Below are 20816 nucleotides of genomic sequence, written 5' to 3'. Positions count from 1 at the left end.
CTGCGGAATATGTGAAGAATCACTCATGTTAACATGAGGGGGAGTTTACGTGGCTGCACTCTTTTTCCCTTACTATGGTTTTTATCCCACTGAGTTTTTCCTAGTAAGGTTTTTAACGAGGCAGTATAAAACACGTAATGAAGATAATCATCATATCACGATCATCATCACAAGGGGGAGTGTTGAAAAATATATTATTATTTTTTATTATTATGTTGAATATTGAATATTGAATGTTGAATGTTGAATATTGAGTTGTAAAATGTGGAAAATTAGTGTGTGATGATGTAGATGATGATGTATTTATTTTTGGACTAATCTCAAATGTGGATCTATAAATAAGTCTTCATTTGTGATGAAAAATACAATTGAGTTGAGAGAAAAATATTATAAAGTGTAGAGTTTGATATATTTTGAGTTTTGGAGTATTTACTTTTTACCGTAAATTTTTACTTTTTCACAACATAATAATATTTTTTGTTTTTTATAGGAGATAAAAGAAATAATGATTCCGATCGATTTTGAATCGATTCGATTCGTTCTTGATCAGATTTGACCGCTAAATAAGCTTATGGATAAAAACAATCTTTATAAATAACTTGATATATGTTTTGGATGAATCGATTTTATTTATATATCAAGTACAAGCACACAATTGGGAATAAAATAAAACTATTTAAATTCCTTGAGCCTAGCAAGACAAACACTACCTTAAACGCATAAAATGACATGACATCTTCCTCCAAATTTGAGTGGAAGATTGTACATAGGTAGTGACGAAGACCATAACAAAAAAACAAAAAAAAAAAAAAAAAAAAAAAAAAAACACACACACACACACCGTTATTTATTTATTTATTTTAATAAAAACTTTTTATAAGTATACATGCAAACAAGGAATTTTTTTTTGAGTTGATATATTTATGAGTTTGATACAGTGAACACTTATCGTTAACATCGTTGATGTGACCTTTTTAAATCTAATAAGTGAACGTCACACCAGTCAATACTTAAATAAGTGATCATTGTTTGTGTTCATCATATCGAATAAATAAATATATATGTATGTATGGGACAAGGATACTCCACTGTGGTCTAATAACAACATTTGGTGATGTTCATCTATTTACTTTTACTTTCCTTCTTTGTTTCTTTCTTAGTTTTTTTAGATTCTTTTCATTTTTTAAAAAAAGAGTTTCAAAAGTAAAAATAAAATGAAATTTATTCGCACAACATTAACAAATTAAAATTCACGAATAATTGATAAATTAACGAATTGATGTATGAACTATTGTAAATGACTTGATTAGTATATTATCCAACTAAATAATTAATTTTACTTTTGAATAAAATTGCTTTTAGATCCAAATATTTTTAATAAATTCAACTTGACATTTTATTTTTCAAAATTATTTTATTAATAAAAGTGTAAAAATAAATGTAAGTTTTTAAAATTATAATATAATAATTAATTATTTTAGTTTTTGGATAGCAATTATAGATTTATGTTGATAAATTATATATTCAAATACAATATATTTTCAAAAATTTATAAATATATAATACAATTATATGTTTTCCCTCTGTTTATATTAAAGTATTATAATTATATAGTTATAAAATCATAGTCATAAATAATCATATATATGCCTAAAATATATTTTAATAAACTGATAAAAATACAATAAAATAAATATTTTTTATTTATATTTAAAGCACAATCATGTACCAATTATTTATTTCTAACTGGTTCGTGTAAGAAATCAAATTTTACGGACATTAACTAGTGTTTTTAAAATTGGACTGAATTGATAGGCTAAACTCGATCAAGAATCGGTCTTATCATCCTTGAATTGGTTTAAAACCAATTCGACCGATTCATCTATTTCATATATCTCTTTCAAAAAACATTATTTTCTATATTTATAATTTAAAATATTGTTTTGATGATATATATGATTATTTTATTTTTAACTTTGTTAAAAATATCATTTTAATAATATTTGAGTTTATTTTCATTTATTTTTACTTGAAAAGTATATATAATTTTTTTGATATTTTATTATATATATGTTGTAGTTTAGATTTTTAGTTTTGATAAAGATATATTTTAATATTATATATGTACTTCTTTTTTTTAACTAATTTCTAATTTAAAATCTTTAAAATTTAATATATATCAATTATTATATTATATTTTTTTTATAACATAACATTATTTCGATATGTTGAACCAAATATTTTGTTGAACGGTTTTTTAAGAATTTATAAGTTTGATTATAATTAGTCCAGTTATGAAAACACTCACATTAATATAAATAAAGAGCAATATATTTAAATAGCATAAATAGGAATGAAGTAACGATAATAGTGTTAAAAACAAAAAATAATAAAGACGAAGGTGTAAAAAACAAAAGAATTTAACATATGACAAGCAAAACGATGACATTTTGCTCAACAGCACGGTGTCAGCACCAAATGCTATTATTAAGTAACAGTAGAAGATTTGGGTCCGTATGCATGCATTGCGTGATTAAGATAGTGTTTGGAAGAGCTTTTAGGAATCACTTCTCAGCCTTTCGTTAACAAAATTTTACAAAATTTCAAAATTTTATTAACGAAAAAACTGAGAAATGCTTTTAAAAAAAACTCCCCCAAATACTACCTAATCCACACTTCACTCGCAAGCTACGATTTGTAACCACTGGAATTGATAGACGTACATATATATCAACTGATAATTAACGTAATATAATTGTGTTAATTAGGTGGGTTAATTAAACTATATCCTTTTTGCTCGAAGGGATTGGTACGTTACCGTAATTTTCATGCACACTAGAGTAGTTTGCGTAACATTAAAATTGGTGACATGTTTCCTTTTCTTTTTCCCCCGTTCTTTTAATTAAATTAAAATAAATGTTAAGAGTCCTTGTTTGAATGGATCGGAGGACTGTGAACTGTCCACCACTTGTTTAATTTTTTAATCATGCATATTTCTAAATAAATATAAAGTTCCACACATTTCTTAGATTGTGCGATCAATAATTTATCATTGGACTACCTTTTTTTTTTTTTTTTTTTGTATTTTAACTCAAAATTGTCCAAAATTACAGTAATGCGGTAAATGATAGATTTAATTTAGGGCTAATAATTAATTATGGCTATCATATCGTGCGATATTATTTAGGATGTGCACCAAGTTTGGGGCATCTCTTCTGTTTTGTCATATACAACCTGGATTCCACAATTTTGTCACCATCAAATTACTTTGAAAAATAATACATGAATCCTTCTCTTTTTTTTCCTTCAAGTTTTAATTACCATCAAACGAACTAATAATTGTATTAATTAAATGATTAAGTAGCCAAATCACACGTGTGCACTGCATTTAATTCGATCGATAAACTAACTGAATACCATTTTTGTAATATTGTATTTGGTTTAGACTTTTGGGCATGTGAAAGGTGAGATGCTACACCCACTAGATGACCTTTGAGTACTCAAATCAAAACATTTGACTTTAACTAAATTCTATTATAATGTGCTTATCGGACAGTTACCATATAAAATCTCGCTCTCAAATCTAACTTGTTACATTTAAAATATTACTTTATCTTATCCTTGTGCGATTAAATTATGCGTTACGTTTGCATATTAGTTTAAACATGTATATCAACCACATTTACTGTCGCCTTGACAATTTTAAAATATGCTTACACTTCAACTTAGCGATTTCGAGGATATTTCGCCCTTACTTTCCAAACTACGCATACATTTTTAATGTTTCACGTACTTTCGAAGTATTTGAAATCGAAAAAAAGCATACTTGCACACAAATTCGTATAATATCGTCGTACATTTTTAATGTTTCACGTACTTTCGAAGTATTTGAAATCGGAAAAAAGCATACTTGCACACAAATTCGTATAACATCGTCTCTTCTGTGAGGCGTGTCTCCAATCCGACCCATCTAACGAAAAAAATATTTTTTTTGTGTCAAAAACATTATTTTTCGCCAAAGTTATAAACCTATTATTCAGTGTCACGGATATGAATTTGTGAGACTCTTTCACAGGAAACCTACTCATATATACATACATATACACACAAAAACTCTATGAAACCGTATCATAAATCTATTTTATGAGATAGATATCTTACCCAACCCATAAAAATTATTATTTTTTTGGTTAAAATGTCACTTCTAACTGTATGTATGAATTGGATGGACCTCTTCACACACATACATATAAATTATTCTCCTCATGACTAGGGTTAGGCCGGTTATGGATTGTAGATTATAAATGCAATTTAAGTAATCAATTATTTAGAGCTACAATATTGTTTAACTTCTATGCAAGCAAAATAAGTCTAGAGAAATTTACTTAAAAAAATAATGCACATTAATGGTAGTTAAGGAAGTGGGTGAAACTAGAACATTTTGTACCTTTAATTAGTCATCCGACAAGCAGTTTGTATTCAATCATAAACTCTTAATAAAAAATGTAAAAAAAAATCATTTTGAATATTTAGACAAATATTTCAACTATATAATCAAATAACCTGGGAGCATTTTATATAGATATAGTTGGCCACCCGTTAATATATTCACCCATTAATATCTTCACGCTGAGCTTTTTATATAGACAATGATAAACCTTTCATTTTAGAGCTAACTTTTGAGATGAGTTTGATCCAAACCGTCTCCGCTCATCTTCTATGATAATTATTTTCTAATTCATGAAATGAAAATTTTCAAACTTTTCGTTATTTCATAAAAATGAAAAAAAAAAAACACATATCATGAAAAAATATATATATATATATAAATATAATAATAAGAATATGATTTTATAATGTTAATTAATATAAAATTTGCGTAGATAGATTAGCCCGTGAGGCCGACTTAAATGGGGAGTGGAATCGGCTGTTCAACATTTCCAGAGAGAGAGAGAGAGAGAGAGAGAGATGAGAGATACATACATACAGGCATAGCCAACCGTTAGTCACAATCAACCGAGGCCAACTGCCTTCCTTCGGCGCCAGGTTAGGCCCCCAACGTGAGACTCAATTGTACCCTTTTTCCGCTTTTGTGCTCTGATTTTAAGCTTTTCGTATTCTTCACAGTTCTAATTAGGTTTGTGTGTGTGAAATGTTCAGTGGGTGGTGATGGTTTTGGATTTTACCTGAAATTCGTGTGCTGGTTCTGTGAATTTGCCTTCAAGCATGAAGATGATATATTAAAGGTCTCGCTTTTGTCGATTTTTGGTTTACTGTAAAGATTCTAAATTCGAAGCTATTAATTTTTGCTATTTCTTGTTCTTCGAATTAATTTTCTTGCTTTGGGTGTTTTTCCTCCCCCCTTCTTTTGGGTTGAAAGATCAGAATCGGTTTTTGTTGGGGTTAAAATGTGACATTTAAGTGTTTCTTTTTAAAATTTTACTGAAGATTTCCGTAATTGATGAAGAATCCGTGGATTAGCTTGCTAATTTGAATATTGATGTAGAAGTGATTTGAATTTTGATCTACTCCTGTGTGTCCCATGTGAGGAACTTCTTTTGTGGGAATCTTCCTTTATGCTTTTTCGTATTCTTCTTTATTATTTCCTGTTAAGATATGATGAAAGGTTTTTAGCACTAAGGTTACTTCTAGTTTTCGAGTATATAAATGTCTGATTTCACTTGTTTATATTTAAACCTCAATTTTATGATGACACATAATTTTGCCCTACAAATACAGAAAGAATTATAAAGAAGAAGCAGTGGATGTCGCAACTTTCTATAAATGTCATTTCGTAGCCTAGCTCGTGAGTTAAGGGATAGTATTGGAAGCTTATCGAGACGAGGTTTTGAAGTACAGCTTGCTGGTCATCACCGTGGTAAGTCTCATGGTGCTGTTCACGAGTTGCATGATCAGCCTGTAGTTATACAGAGCAGTTGTTGGGCTGGTCTTCCTCCAGAGTTACTCCGCGACGTGATTAAGAGGTTGGAGGAGAGCGAGAGTTCGTGGCCTGGTCGGAGACATGTTGTTGCCTGTGCAGCTGTCTGTAGATCGTGGAGGCAGATGTGCCTGGAAATTGTTCAGAGTCCCGAGCTTTGTGGAAAACTGACCTTTCCCGTGTCTCTCAAACAAGTAAAAGTTTTTTCTTTTTCATTGTTTCTTGAGAGGCTGATTGAGTAGACTCTTACATTCTGAAACCATCTTGTTTGTTTCCCTTTGGCAGCCTGGCCCACGAGATGGAACTGTACAATGCTTCATTAAGAGAGACAAGTTGAATTTGAATTACCATCTGTTCCTTTGCCTAAGCCCTGGCAAGTTTTCTCATTGATGATTTACTCTCCATTGTTCGGTCTGTTGAGTTCTTGGACTAAAGTTTGTTGTTGACCTTGTTATCTGCCAAGATGAACAAGTTATTTTATGTTTAAAATTAATTTTGGAATGATTTTTCTGCTGTAATTTATGGTTGTGTTTAGATTGATTTTTTTTTTAAAAAAATAAATTTGACGAGTGAATCAGGAAGAATTGAAATTATTTCTTCATTTTAAAGTAAGAAAATTTGAGGAGTGAATCAGGAAGGATTGAAATTATTTCTTCATTTTAAAGTACCTTGTTTTGGTTCAAGAAGCAAAAAAAAATTTTTTTGACAGGAGAAACAACTTTTTTTTTTGACAGGAGAAACAACTTTTTTTTTTTGACAGGAGAAACTACTTATTTTAAGTTAAGCGAAACACACTGTTTGAGTGGTTGACAGATTGAAAATATTTGAGTTGCCCTGCTGCCATTGGCTATAGGTTTTTGGTGTAACGATGAAATTAAAACTTTTCTAGACAATTAGAGTGAATTTGAATTAAAGGCTTCAAATCAATTCCCCAAATATTTCTATAAAAATGAGTTGATGCTTGAAATGGATTGGCTGAAATGCTTTTGATTAATGCTCCATTTTATTTGAATTTATTCATTTTCTGAACTTAATAATAAATTAGTAAGCTATTTCTTTTTTCAGCTTTACTTGTAGAGAATGGCAAATTTCTTCTTTCTGCAAAACGGAATCGCAAAACAACTTGTACAGAGTATGTAATTTCAATGGATGCTGATAAAATATCAAGGTCAAGTCGCAGTTACATTGGAAAACTTAGGTGAGCTTATTTCCGACCGGTCACATTATCTTGTTCTACTTCCGCGTGTCAGCATGTCAGATTTTAAACTTTCTTATTTTCAATTAGTCGAATTAGGCTGTAGAGAAAGGGATTTAGATAGAATAATCTCTCCTTGAGTTATATATAGTTTTTGCATTGTTGTTTGTAATTGAAATGAAATTATCAAATGCGCCAAAGCATGGAAATGAATGAAGATGAACCTGCACTTAATGGTATCGTTCTATATTTCCATATACCGAAGTGCACTGCTGCCATTTCTTTCTTTGTTAGGTGGTGGGGATCCTTATAGTTGTTCAACTGACTTGTCTGCTACTCCTTCCGAATTCAGGTCTAATTTTCTTGGTACCAAGTTCATAATATACGATACACAGCCACCATACAACAGCTCCAATATTCCCGCTCCTGGTAATACCAGCCGTAGGTTCCGCTCTAAGAAAGTTTCTCCAAAAGTCTCGATTGGAAGTCACAATATTGCTCAAATCACGTACGAACTTAATGTTCTAGGAACTCGGGGCCCACGTAAAATGCAGTGCATCATGCACTCTATTCCTGTTTCCTCACTGGAGCCTGGTGCTACTGTCCCTGGTCAACCCGAACTCCTTCCCCAATCTCTTGATGATTCATTCAGGAGTATTTCCTTTTCAAAATCCATGGGTAGCTCCACAGAATTTGGCAGTGCTAGGTTTTCAGACATGGTCATCAGTTCGCATGAGGACGAGGATACCTTGAAAGAAAGACCTTTGGTTCTGAAGAACAAACCACCGAGATGGCATGAACAGTTGCAGTGTTGGTGCCTCAATTTCCGTGGGCGAGTGACTGTTGCTTCTGTCAAGAATTTCCAGCTTATCGCTGCCTCGCAGCCTGCTGCTGGTGCACCTACACCATCTCAACCGACACAATCTGATCATGACAAGGTCATTTTGCAATTTGGTAAGGTTGGTAAAGATATGTTCACCATGGATTATCGGTACCCTTTATCTGCGTTTCAGGCCTTTGCCATCTGTTTAAGCAGCTTCGATACCAAGCTGGCATGTGAATAAAAGTAGCAGAATGTTATTTGTCTTAAATGCCCAAACACTCTTGCTATTATGTTTACATACGGATCTTCTGTTTCTGAATTGTTGAATTTTATATGCACCTCGTGTAAAGATTATGCCGTTGAATTTACTTGTACCAAAAATTTATTGATCGGGCATTTCTTTTGATCACTTGTGGGCTGCATGCATTGATATAAGCGTCTCCCATTTAGCTGCAAATTCCAGCATGAGAGCGAGCTGTCCAAGTTGTATGAAAATAGTCGGAGGTTTTATGCGAGCAGGGATTGGCTATCCTGTCCCTAGTCTTGCATATTTTGTCTCATACAACGACAGCTTCATTTAGCCAAAACTACTTGTTGATTGATTAGAGAATGTAACAAGAAATGTTATTCAAGATTTGTGTTGCAATTTTTCGGATGATCTCACTGAAGCTGACAAAAACATCAAACCAAATAGGAATTGGTTGTTTCTGTGTAATAATCGCTGTGGCCGCTAAGTCACAAGGACCACACTATGCTGTTGTGTTTGTCGTATGGGTTCAATGGCATCGTCCATGTCCATAGATGATAGATGATTCAACCTCGAGTTGAGACTCTCTCCTACCCGAAAAGACGTTTTCTTATCTCGTCTTATCTTATAATATAAGTGGAAGAAAGAGACTTCTTTTGCCAACAATTTTTTGGTGATATTTCTTGTTGAAACGAGTGGGGGAAAAAAACATTTTTTTGGGTTTTTTTAGTTTAAAATGAAATGTTGCTCTTTCTACAACCTTAATTTCGTGGTAAGTTCGTGTTTGGATGTTAGAAAAATACATGGACCACTCAGGAGGAAAGGGGCGAAAAAAAACCTGGCAGCTTGGTTTGGCCGGCAAGACAAAAAAAATACGGTGGGTTCGGGCTTTTCATACATGATGTGTCCACACGTTTAACTCTTGACATCTTTGTAAATTTCAACTTTTATTGAATTTCTAATTTACTCTGTGTGTGTTAAAATCATGAACTTGCGTTTAACTCGATCCTTAACAGAGAGAAAATTGTCCAAGTCTATGTATACAGTTTTTAAGGACTTCATCCGGATATTCATGGGACAATAATTTGATACCTCTAAACTTCGAACGTGTTTGGAAAGAAACTGTTAAAATATTTGAGAAAAAGAAAGTGAAAATTATGACTGCTTATTCTTGTCAAAAATACAATCAGCTGTTTGGTATTGGACTGTTACTGAATCGGATATGCACTTTAAACCTGGAGTTCCAGGAATTACTACATATTTCCTTATTAAACAACCTACACATAATTCTCAAAATCCTGAAATATTTTGCTGTTCACAATAATGGGAAACCAGAGGAAAATAATTTGAAAAAAAAAAAATACAAATCAAAGAAAAAAAAACGATATTTATTTACCATATGAAATATATAAGCCCATCAGTTAATTAAGCTGCAGCTTTCGACACCACGAACATCTCAATCTGAAAAGTAGTCGTCGTCGTTCCGCCCGACACCGTCCTAAGGAAGACGAAGAAGAAGAAGAAGAAAACTCCATGCTGATTGACAGATACTGAGAAGTGAGCACGGCTAGGCATTTTTATTCAACTCACTCAAATGCCGAGCTATATGATCATGTATAAAATATACATGCTTATATATATATATATATATATATATATATAATAATAATAATCTTACATCTTGTGATTTGGCCACTCCATGCTCAAGAAGACAAATATTGGAATAAAATAATAATGCCCTGAAAGTTAAAGTTCGAGAATGATGGGAAATGATGACTTAACATATATGTGTTGAAGAATTATCGAATTTGTGCGCTAAATTTAACTACTAATTAAGGTTGTCATTATGACCTCAGATTCTAGCTTTTCTACGTGTCTTTTATGATTAAAAAAAAAAAGGAAATTAAAGCGCTGCTGATTGTGGTTATCTGGTAATTTAGCCACCGGATTAATTTACCACTTCGAGTGGAATGGGATCTATATTAATCCAAGTGTGCTTCAGCACTGCTTTTTCTTTATTAATTAATTATCAGTTATAATATTAGCTATCTTGTATTAGTGATAATTATGGAACTGAAATTGAGTCTTAATCAGTTCCATGCTTAATAATATTTATAAATTTGTATTGTCTTGGTGCAGTCAAATGCCCAACATAGGTAGAAGGGGGCCCCTGGTGGGTCAAATCATATATAACTAATGAAGCATTATTAGCTGAACTTTTTGTGTTGATGATAAGATGGACATAAATGTGGAATTATAAGCGTAAAATATACATGGTGGAGCACGAGATTGAAGATAATAAAGCCCAAGTGTCCAAATCATATAATTGGTTTTTTTTTTTCCTGATCGAGAGGAAGACTCTAAATATTATTAAATGGAAAATTTACAATACAATATATCTTCCAAACAGGATTACAGGAAGGAGAATTCTCATGTTCCCACACAAACGGGTTAGGGAGAGAAGAAGCAATTTCAGCAAATCCATATTCTTTGAAAACTTTGGATATGTGCAATTTTATGTGTATTTATTGAGTTCTTTCTTTCTTTTGTTTTTTTGACCTCTGAGTTCTTTCTTTCATAAAGTATTAGATCACTTTTTGGTTCATATGATGCTATGATAAAAAAATGTACCATAAATGATTATATGATATATATATATATATATTGTAATTTCCGAATAGAATTCGAGTCAAACATATGATAAAATAATGATGTGTGATCAATTCATATTTATTTTTTGTGCTAACTGTTAATGTAAGTAAAAAAATTATAAAACGTCGTATATTACAAACTTAATATCCGGTGTTGTAGGAAAGTACTTTACCTTATGACAACAATTATAAAAGATAGTTGAAATAATGTATGTAACTTGATAATTAAGCTCAGCAATTATATTCAATATATCTAGGCCAAATGTTTATATATCTTTGGAATTTTATTTTAACTGGTTAAGTAATATTTGTTATTAATTAAATGCGTATCAGCCTGATATGTTCCATTTTTCTTTTTCTTTTTCTTTTATTATCTTTTCCCCCTTACAATTTTGTATATTAGTTTGCAATTATAATTGTTTTTAGACCTTTTTTTACATGAATGAACTAATGCCGTCAAATATGTCGATGTTATGTCAATATATATATATATTCAAAAATTAAAAGATATTAGGTTGACCCAAATTTGATCATAACGATTAAAGTAAGTCTTTTATGAGATGATGCCATATGATTGTAAACGAATCGAGTTGATTCGCGAATTTTTCGAGCTGACTTGATAATATTTTGTTCGTATTTGATGTTATTAATGACTCGAGCCAAACTCGAACATATTTGAACATTTTTTGAGCAAAATTATTTTGTTCAATAATTTGTTATCCGCTTACAAACTTTACTGATTATTATATTATATTATATATTTCAAATCAAACTTCATTTCGAGTCAAACTCGAGCTGAATTTCGAATGGAACTTAAATTTAAATATATTTAATTCGAGCCCTAAATTTTTATTAATATTTTATTCGTTCACACTCTCACTCCTAGGTAGATGTGCAGGGAAAAAAAATAAAAATTCATTTGTTATTTTATTTCTTTTTTGGTGGAATTTTGAGGTCTTTTGAGTCTTATAAAATTACCTTGAAAGAGAAACTCTCCGTCAATTATTTCTTTAAATCTCGATATTCATTGTCCGCCGCTTCCGTCTTCATCGAGGATACATGACAATTGGCATCACATGATTTGACCTTGTTTTCAAAACCTTAAAAATCATACGAAATTAGCTTAAAAAAAGCCATACGAAATTAAACAAAATAATTGAAAAATATGAATAAAGATGTCAAATAAGCAGGGATACAATAAAACATATATCCTAAAGTACCTATATATATGATTCGAACTTATCAACAGCTTCCAAGATACTCATGACTCATGAATAACTCGACTTCATGTTTTCAAAATTGGATCACATGGGTGTTCGACTTAAAATTGGTAATTGGTTCAATCTAAAATACTTTAAAAAAATCGTTTTAACGGTTGAACCAATCAAAACCAGTCGAAATCGGTTCAACCGATTTTTCGATTTTTTTTTAATTTTTTGAAAGATTAGTTTTTTTTAATTTAATATTTTTATTATATAAACATGATTATTTGAAATTTGTACTTCATTAAAAATATTATTTTAATAATTAGAGTTTTTTAATTAATTAATTAATTTTTAAAAAATACATAACTATAATTAATATTTTGAATATATTTTTATGATAATTTAGTTTTTAAACTATGATACATATAAATTATTTTATATTATATATATATATATATATTTTAGGTTTTTAAATTTTAAAATATATTATTAATTATATTATATTATATAAACGGTTTTTTAATCCGACCGTCAATTGATAAAGTCGAATTGATTACATCGTTTTTTTTAAATAAACCGCTTCGATCACCGTTATCTAAAATTGCTGAATGTTTAAATATAAAAAATTAAGGGAGCCAGATGCAAATTTTCTCCCGGAAGAATCCATGTCTTGATTTGAAAAGATCAAACATATTTTAGAGAATCGTACAGAGGTTGCAGATATTGTTGGTCCAAAGGAAATCTCTTTTAGGGTTCTAGAAGAGAAATAAATTCAAGAAAAATCCCTTTTGCTTCCATCTCGGAACACCTCCAACGGCGGATTGAAGAACTCCCACAAAGATACCTCGAGAATTTTCGCGTCTTATATTTCAGGATTAGAGATTTACTTTAATAATCACTCAATTTTCGCCAGAAACATGTAATTCTCTGGTGGTCGCGAAACAATTCACGAGCCATGGTAACATTCCATTTCCGTGTTCCTTACCTTTACTACTCTTCTGAATCTTGCGAGTTTTTAGAGTCTTTCGTATTGCATTCTTTTCTTTTCTTTTCATTTTTTGGCGTTCGGAAACTTTGAGAGTACCAAGTTTATGTCTTTCGAAGCAAAACCTTTTTCTTTTCTATGAGTTGGACTTTTTTGAGATTTATTAACGCAAAATGCATGTTTTTAGGGAGAAATAATCGTCGCATTTTTTTTAGCAATTGCATGCCAATGATGTTTGAAAACTCGATTTTAAATGCTCTTTACTCATTTCTCCTCGGTTCTTACGTCTGAAATTTTGCAATTCAGGGCCAACCGGTTTATCTTATGGTTGTATTTTTCCGTAGATCTGAATTCACTTGTAAAAAATTTAAATTAGCACGACAAGGATATATAAAGGATTGTAATTTGTGAACTTTTCGAGCTTGAAATTGACCTTGTATCAAAATGATGCACCTTTTTTGATATAATGTTCTCGCTATCAGTGACATTGTATTCTCGTAGGCTTGAAAAGACCAAAAATTTTTACTCTGTAAGACTGTAACTTGTAGTGATATGTATGCAACATGATCAACAGAACAAAGTGTCCAGAAGAGAAATCGACATTGCAAGACCAGCTTAATATTTTTCTTGGGCTAATTTGTTGTGGGTAATTGTATATTAAGCTTGCACTGGATGGGTGCTGCAGGGGAAAAATTGAATAATGAGAAAGATAGTATGGAACGCTTAAGATTTCGGGGCCTTGAATCCTCTAAAAATGGACATTTCAATTTGTTTAGCAATGTCATTATACTCAACTGCTTGTATGAAACAAACTCAAAATTGGGGCATGAATGAGATGCTAAATGGAAAGGAGATGCGTGAAAGTCAAATATTGCAACATTTTTTCGGAAAAAGTTTACTCAGCTCAGCTGTTTACTTTTTTTTGACAGTAGGATAGGGTGCTGGATTCATGAATTTATGGATTCTGAATTCTCTGAGCATCGACCGGATATCTCGCTTTCCCTGTTGCTTGCATTATGTTATTATGCTTTCATATTAACTGCTACACATATCAATCCTGCAGGAGACAGTATGTTTGCAGTGTGGCAATAAAGGATATGACAATGCTTTTGTATTTTGTGTCAAATGTGTGGCTTTTGCTGTCCATCGGTAAGATGTGATTGCTTATCTTATGTGTTATTTTATATATTTGAATCCCTACGAAATCCTGCTTTTGTCTCCTGGAATTGGAACTAAATATGTTTCTTAATTCTCTGTCCGGATGTTATTCTCATCAACTAGCATTTTTACAAACTGCAAAGTAGAAGTAAAGAAACACAGTGGATGCACGAGAATGTGGCTCTAAATTCAATGGAGGGTTTATTAATGATTTATGGCACAGCTAACTGATATTCTCTTTCTGTTCTTCTTCTTTCGCTGAGGTCTATTCGTTTCTGGGATCCTAACTTTTACACCCAATGAACAGAACCAAGAGGAAAAAAAAGAATCGGGATTGATTGACATATTGCTTTCATCAAAATCTTGTACTACTTACAAACAATGTGATTGTTGTGTGTATGTGTTTCACCATTCCCTTTCTTTTTTCCAGATATTGTTTGGATGTAGTACCAGAACATTTTGATGAATTTGTTCATTGGGTTTGTGATGACTGCGAAGCAGAACAACAGACCCGAACAGTTTCTACTCGAAAAAATTTGGAGAAAGATTTTGTATCAATTGAGACCAAGGAACATGTCTATGAGGATTTCCCTCAGCATTTATACGATCCTTGTACAAAGTTCGACTCGATTGAAGGTCCCAAAGCATCCAATGAGAATTCTTCTGAGGAATTCAGAGGGTTGAACAATGAGAAAAAAGAAAAAATCGAGCAGAACTCCCAACAACTTGAGCAAGGAGAAGATCGGTATAATAAGACGCAGCAAACGAAGTTGTCAGATTTTATTCCTCTGAAAGCGAACATGAAGAGAAAAAGAAGTAAGACTAAGAAATCTACTGTGAAGAAAAACTACAGTAACTCCTCCAAGAAACCTTTTGTGGAATGCGAAAACATAGACCATCACAAGCCTATTAAATTGGCAAGTGATGATCCTATAGCTTGTGAAATGAAGGGAAAGAAAATTTCTGAGCTTGGGATGATGGAGAATCCTGTGTTACCTTGTAACACATCTTCTAAAAGTTCAGACAAGAAGAAGACAACTCTTCTGTCTTCAGGAACTAATTCGGAGAAGCAAAATCAGGAAAGCAACGGAGTCATATGTGTAAATCATTGTGTTGGCACGAGGATGGAGGGCGGGGTCATCTGCACGAGTAATGGCCACGAGGAGAATGGAGAATTAGAAGCTGGAAAAGAGTTTCCTCAAGACACAAATATGCTTGAATGCTCTACATGTGCTGAACCAATAATCACGCCAATTTGGAGGTGAGAAAAATAATTATTATTTATTACTGATAATTTGGAGTTGAGAAAAATAATTATTATTTATTACTGATACCAAGTTTGTCAACCTATGTAATATGTAGTTTTTTTCAGAACACCTATATATTATGTGTTTGACTCTCTATCTAACTACCATTTTCTATTTCCTAATCGACAGTGGAAGTTTTAACATGTCTGGGAAAAGACGTGACATTCTCGATGGACTCAAAGGCCACGTTTCTAACAAAGCATGCCAGAAAGTGTACGAGGAAATAAGGTTGTTTCAACAGGATCTTCACCTGAAAATGCTTCCACAGTCTGATGTATGGCCAAAACGTTTTGAGTTATCAGATCCCAATGAAGAAGATATTGCTCTCTTTTTCTTTCCATCCGAGATGAGGTGATTTTTCGAGCCGTGGTCTATGCTCTTAATCATTCTCTCCCAATTTACTTACGTTTTGACCAATTTAGTTTTACTATTTTCCTATGACAGTGAACCTGCTTATGATCGATTGATTGATGACATGAGGGATAAAGAACTCGCTTTAAAAGGTGTTGTTCAGAATGCGGAGATCTTGATTTTTACTTCCATGGTTTTGCCACTGTTGTACTGGAGTAAGTTTGATTCCAATCCTTTTCAAGATCTGTTGATCAAACGTCATAATTTCCATAGTCATTTTATAGAAGACGTAAACCTCTAAAACATATTAGGTTTTTTCAGGATTTAACAAGAAGTATTATCTATGGGGCGTATTTAGGGCAAAGCAACCCCAATCCATTGGATCCCAATTCACTTACAGTGAAACTGTGGAATGACCTTTTGTTACATGCAAAATATACTGAGCCTAGATCAAAACAAGCCCAAGAATTACAAGCCCGTGGTTATTACTTACTACTCAAGAGGAAAAATTAACGAGTGCCTTAACCAACTCTCCACGTTTACATTTTTATTCGTTACCCTTTTCTAAACTCTTCCACGGTCTTGCATTCTTGAGCTTGTTTCGGTCTAGGCTCGATATATTAAAGCACCTAACATGATTTGGGTCCATAACACCTGAACGATGATCTTCCAAACAACACAGATCTGAATATGAAGAGTTGTCATGCTCGAGTCCTCTTAGGCTCAGCAAATGTGGCACATGTGGCTCAGGCACTTCTTGAGTTATTCTAAGAATGTGCTCTTCTAGTTGGCGCTCCGCCTGGTTTCTAACATCTCATATCATGCTAGTTGTATCTGGTAAATTGCCTCATCTTTTATTGAAACCATGTACATTATGTAGTTGATGCTAATCGGCTAGTGCATAAGGTTTTATCTTTTCTTATGCTTGCAAGATTAGATGATTTTGGAAAAAAAACATATTTTTAAAGGATTGAAATGCTCGGTTTGGAAAAGAAAGTTTTGAGTATATGCATTATTTAAGTATTTGGAGGCTGACGAATGATAACTACTCTAGTGACATACTGATTAATAATTATATTGGTTAAAGAATAAAGCTGCCTGTTGAATTAAATAAATCTTAATAAACTATTTAATATATATTTGCAAGAGTCTGCATGTTTGGTGGATGGATGGTCTGTCTGGAGCATATGTTTATTTTCTTCGTGTATATTCTAAAATCTTCTAGTTTTCTAGTCTTTGGGGTGCTGCCCGTTGTATTATTTTATTAAACATTTTAAATATTTTTTTTTAAAAATAAAATCTTTTATTAGCATTGTTTATTTCAATACTTTGACAAGTTTTCTGCTTCTAATGTTAAATCTTTAGTGGATTTCGTTGACTTTCCATTGATGATAATCTAAGTCTGTTTATTTAATTTCATTAACATCCCCAGATAAGAGTTATAAAATGGATTAAAAAATTTTCGAGACTTGCCTTTTATTTTCGTGGAGGAGCAATTTCTTTCATTACTGCTCCACAGTTCCACCCATATGGCCGAACCAAAGTAAACAATTATTAATTTGCCAATTCATATACAAATTAGTCAAGTTTAAATTATTTGGAATAAAAAATAGTTAACTCACGTTTGTTTGGATTTCATACCAATGAATCTGATTCCGTTTTTATTTTAAATTTACGTTTGAATCAAGGAATTTTAAATGGGATAATTCACAATTTAGTCTCTCGTTTTGTGATGTGATTCCGATTTCGTCCCTCATTTTTCAGTTGACCCAATTTCGTCCTTCAATTTTTGAATGTTTTTCGAAATTGATCCTTCCATTCAATTACCTGTTAAAATAGCCGGAATGGAAATACTTAACTTGTTTAGCACATCTCTTTTTTTTAAAAAAAATTTTTTTTTATGGATAACTCTCAATTTAGTCACTCATTATGTGACGCGGTCCTGACTCGTCTCTCGTTTTTCAATTGACCCAATTTGGTCCTTTAATTTTCGTATGTTTTTCGAAATCGGTCTTTTCGTCGAATTAACTGTTAAAATATACGAAATGGAAAGAGCTAATCTGTTTAACACATTTCTCTCATTTTTTTTACGTAATCTCATAATCTATTTCTTCAGATTTGTATGTACTATGTCTTTTATTTTTTGTGTTTTGAAATTCAATTTTCTTTCGTTTTTTTGTATTTATTATTTTTTTGGAGAATATGATAATTTTGTTTTTTGTATTTATTTTCTTGAGAAATATATTGTTTTCGTTTTTTTATTAATTAATTTGATTTGAGATTTTTTTATTTTCATCAGACGTTATGTTTTGAATTTGTATTTGTATTTTTTATGCATAAATTAGATTGATTATCAGGCTTTGTTGGATTGATGTTAAACCATTGGTATTTATTTTCTATTTCATGTGCTGATTTTCATTAAATTCGCTAAATATAATGATATATGTTTGATTCGACTATTGTTTTGTTGTAATATTATAATTTGTATGTTTACATTTGAAAATTATAACCGTGGAATGTTGACTATAATATTCAGACATAGTTAGACATCTTAAGGTGACTCATGTTAAAATGGTGAGTTGTTTGAAAATTTTAATCTTTTAACGTAAAAAGATTCAACAATAAAAGGAGAAAAATACTTTTTTAGTTTATACTTTCATATCAAAATGTTTTTGGTCCCTAACATTTCAAAGCAACATTTTTAGTCCTTAAACTTTGAAAATTGCAACACAATTAGTCCTTATAATTTATTTTATGATCTAATATATTTTTGAGGACTAATTTATGATATTTTTAAATTATAGAGACCTAAAATAAATAAAACAAATCATGAAAAAATAAATAAAACATAAAAATATTTTTTTAAAAAATGAGAGTTTTAATAAAAGCAACCTATTCAATATGTCACTTTTACTTGGTAAACAAGTCATCCCGTCTATTTTAACATCTCATTGGACGGAAGGACTGATTTCGAAAAGCGTTCAAAAATTAGAGTACTAAATTGGGTTAACGAAAAAATGAGGGACGAAATCAAAACCGCATCAAAAAAAAGGGATTAAATGGAGAATTATACCAATTTTAAATAATTATGAAATATTCATCGACCAAATCTCTCTCAAAATTTAATAATTCCACCCGTACGCAACCTAATATTAATTCGAGCTGAAGATATGAAATAATGGAAATCAAATGAGCACTACATGTGATTAGCATTTATTAATCCGTAAACAATTTGGTACCATAAAGCGCAACAATATTTTAAAAAATCAATCTCAAAAAATATTTCGTGTTTTAAACCATGTATGAAATTAGCGAGGCATGCAAATTATGAAATTAATATATATAGTAAAAAAAAACCCTCAAAAGATTCCAAAAGATAAAAAGTAATAAGGTAGTGGAGAAATAATATCGAGACTTAGAATCCAATTATGTAATATATATATTTATACATGAGCTAAGATGAACGTATTAATAAGATCGTAATTAATATCTTATTTTATTACATTTGGATAATCATGTATCAAACACTCGCTCACAATATGAAAATGAATGTAGAGCTTGATAACTATATGAATCCCATGTCCCAACTTGATGATTCAATATTACTAAATGCCAATTAGTTAGGGATATGACGATTCAATATTACTAAATGTAGAGCTTGATAATTATATGAATCCCATGTCCCAACTTGAAATTAACAATTTAAAAAAAAACAAAAAACAAAAAAACTAATATATATATATATATATATATATATATATATAAAGTAATGATCATCTGCACCCTAGGATGCAGGGTTTTTCGTGTGCGATCATTGTTTTTTTTTACACTAAAACACGGCACCGGGTTTTAGTGGTCGCACACGAAAAATCATGCACCACCCTAGGGTGCAGGTGATCAAAATTATATATATATATATATAGTTTCTTTCAAGTGTCCACCTATCATGCCCATCAATGATGTGACACTATTCTATTGAATGTGATAAATTGTAGGTCCAATAGAATAGTGTCACATCATTGATGAACATGATAGTGGGCATTGTAGGTGGACACTTAAAAAAAACTCTATATATATATATATATATATATATATATATATATATATATATATATATATATATATATATATATATATATAATATTTTATTAGTGTGCCCTGTGCCGCTCAACTCTTATAAATGTACTTGCGAGATAAGAGTGCCTAAAGATTCTAAAACAAGTGTGATACTCCAAAATAGAAGTAAAAATGTTTACAATATATCATATATATTGGAAATTATATATTAAAATTAGATTGAAAATTATTGTGATGGTGATGTGATGATATTTTAATTTTTGATTATGTAATGGATGACATATTTATTTTTGGACATTTCTCAATTGAGGATCTATAAGTAGACCTCAACATTTGTGAAGAAATAACACAAGTTTAGAGATAAGATTTTATAAGTGTTTGGTTTGATATATATTTTGAGTTTTAGAGTTTTTAGTTTTTACCATAAATTTTTACTTTTCACAACACGTTATCAGCACGATCGCTCGAAGGTTCTCTATAATTTTCAACGCTCCAAAACACAAAGAGAAGACAAAAATATTTAACAAGTAAGTATATTTATTTTATTGTTTATTTATTTGTAGTGTATATATTTAATATATAATATCATGTTATTATCACACACGATAAAAAAAATAAGTTTTTTAAAAAAACTTGTTATAAATCCTGGGAGAATGTTAAGACTACATCCCACACTCCCAGTAAGGGATACGACAAGTATAAAAGCTTCTAAGATTTTTAAATAATAACGCGATATGATTATACATTACTGCTTATATAATTTTATTGTGTAATTATATTTGTATAATTTCATATTATTATATAAGAGGCTGTCTATGACACCGACCTTATAATAACGTGATATGATTATACATTACTGCTTATATAATTTTATTGTCT

At 31.1% G+C, this 20816-nt stretch overlaps 2 protein-coding genes across 7 annotated transcripts; both read left to right on the top strand.

The window, feature by feature from the left end:
* The first annotated feature begins 4911 nt into the window (after positions 1–4911).
* Positions 4912–8362, top strand: LOC140860306 (tubby-like F-box protein 8). 6 transcript variants are annotated; one of them, XM_073263253.1, is made up of 6 exons: positions 4912–5046; positions 5161–5246; positions 5740–6132; positions 6224–6311; positions 7004–7136; positions 7486–8362. In XM_073263253.1, exons 3-6 carry the CDS (start codon positions 5785–5787, stop codon positions 8195–8197), a joined length of 1281 nt encoding a protein of 426 aa, XP_073119354.1. In that variant the 5' UTR covers positions 4912–5046; positions 5161–5246; positions 5740–5784; the 3' UTR covers positions 8198–8362. The 6 variants fall into 6 exon arrangements, with proteins under 6 accessions (XP_073119354.1, XP_073119356.1, XP_073119353.1 ...); XM_073263252.1 differs by having other exon boundaries at positions 4928–5060; XM_073263254.1 differs by having other exon boundaries at positions 4944–5046; positions 5128–5246.
* Positions 8363–12753: 4391 nt separating this feature from the next.
* LOC140865668 (PHD finger-containing protein 1-like) lies at positions 12754–16780 on the top strand. Its single transcript, XM_073270381.1, has 6 exons — positions 12754–13017; positions 14108–14193; positions 14633–15463; positions 15639–15860; positions 15954–16075; positions 16182–16780. The coding sequence occupies exons 1-6, from the start codon at positions 13015–13017 to the stop codon at positions 16274–16276; spliced, it is 1359 nt and encodes a 452-aa protein (XP_073126482.1). The 5' UTR covers positions 12754–13014; the 3' UTR covers positions 16277–16780.
* Positions 16781–20816: the final 4036 nt, after the last annotated feature.

The sequence above is a fragment of the Henckelia pumila genome, chromosome 4 (assembly GCF_033568475.1).
Source record: "Henckelia pumila isolate YLH828 chromosome 4, ASM3356847v2, whole genome shotgun sequence".
In the NCBI taxonomy this organism is placed as follows: domain Eukaryota; kingdom Viridiplantae; phylum Streptophyta; class Magnoliopsida; order Lamiales; family Gesneriaceae; genus Henckelia; species Henckelia pumila.
Note: the sequence above shows the minus strand (reverse complement) of the source record. Positions and strands in the feature narration are given on the sequence as shown.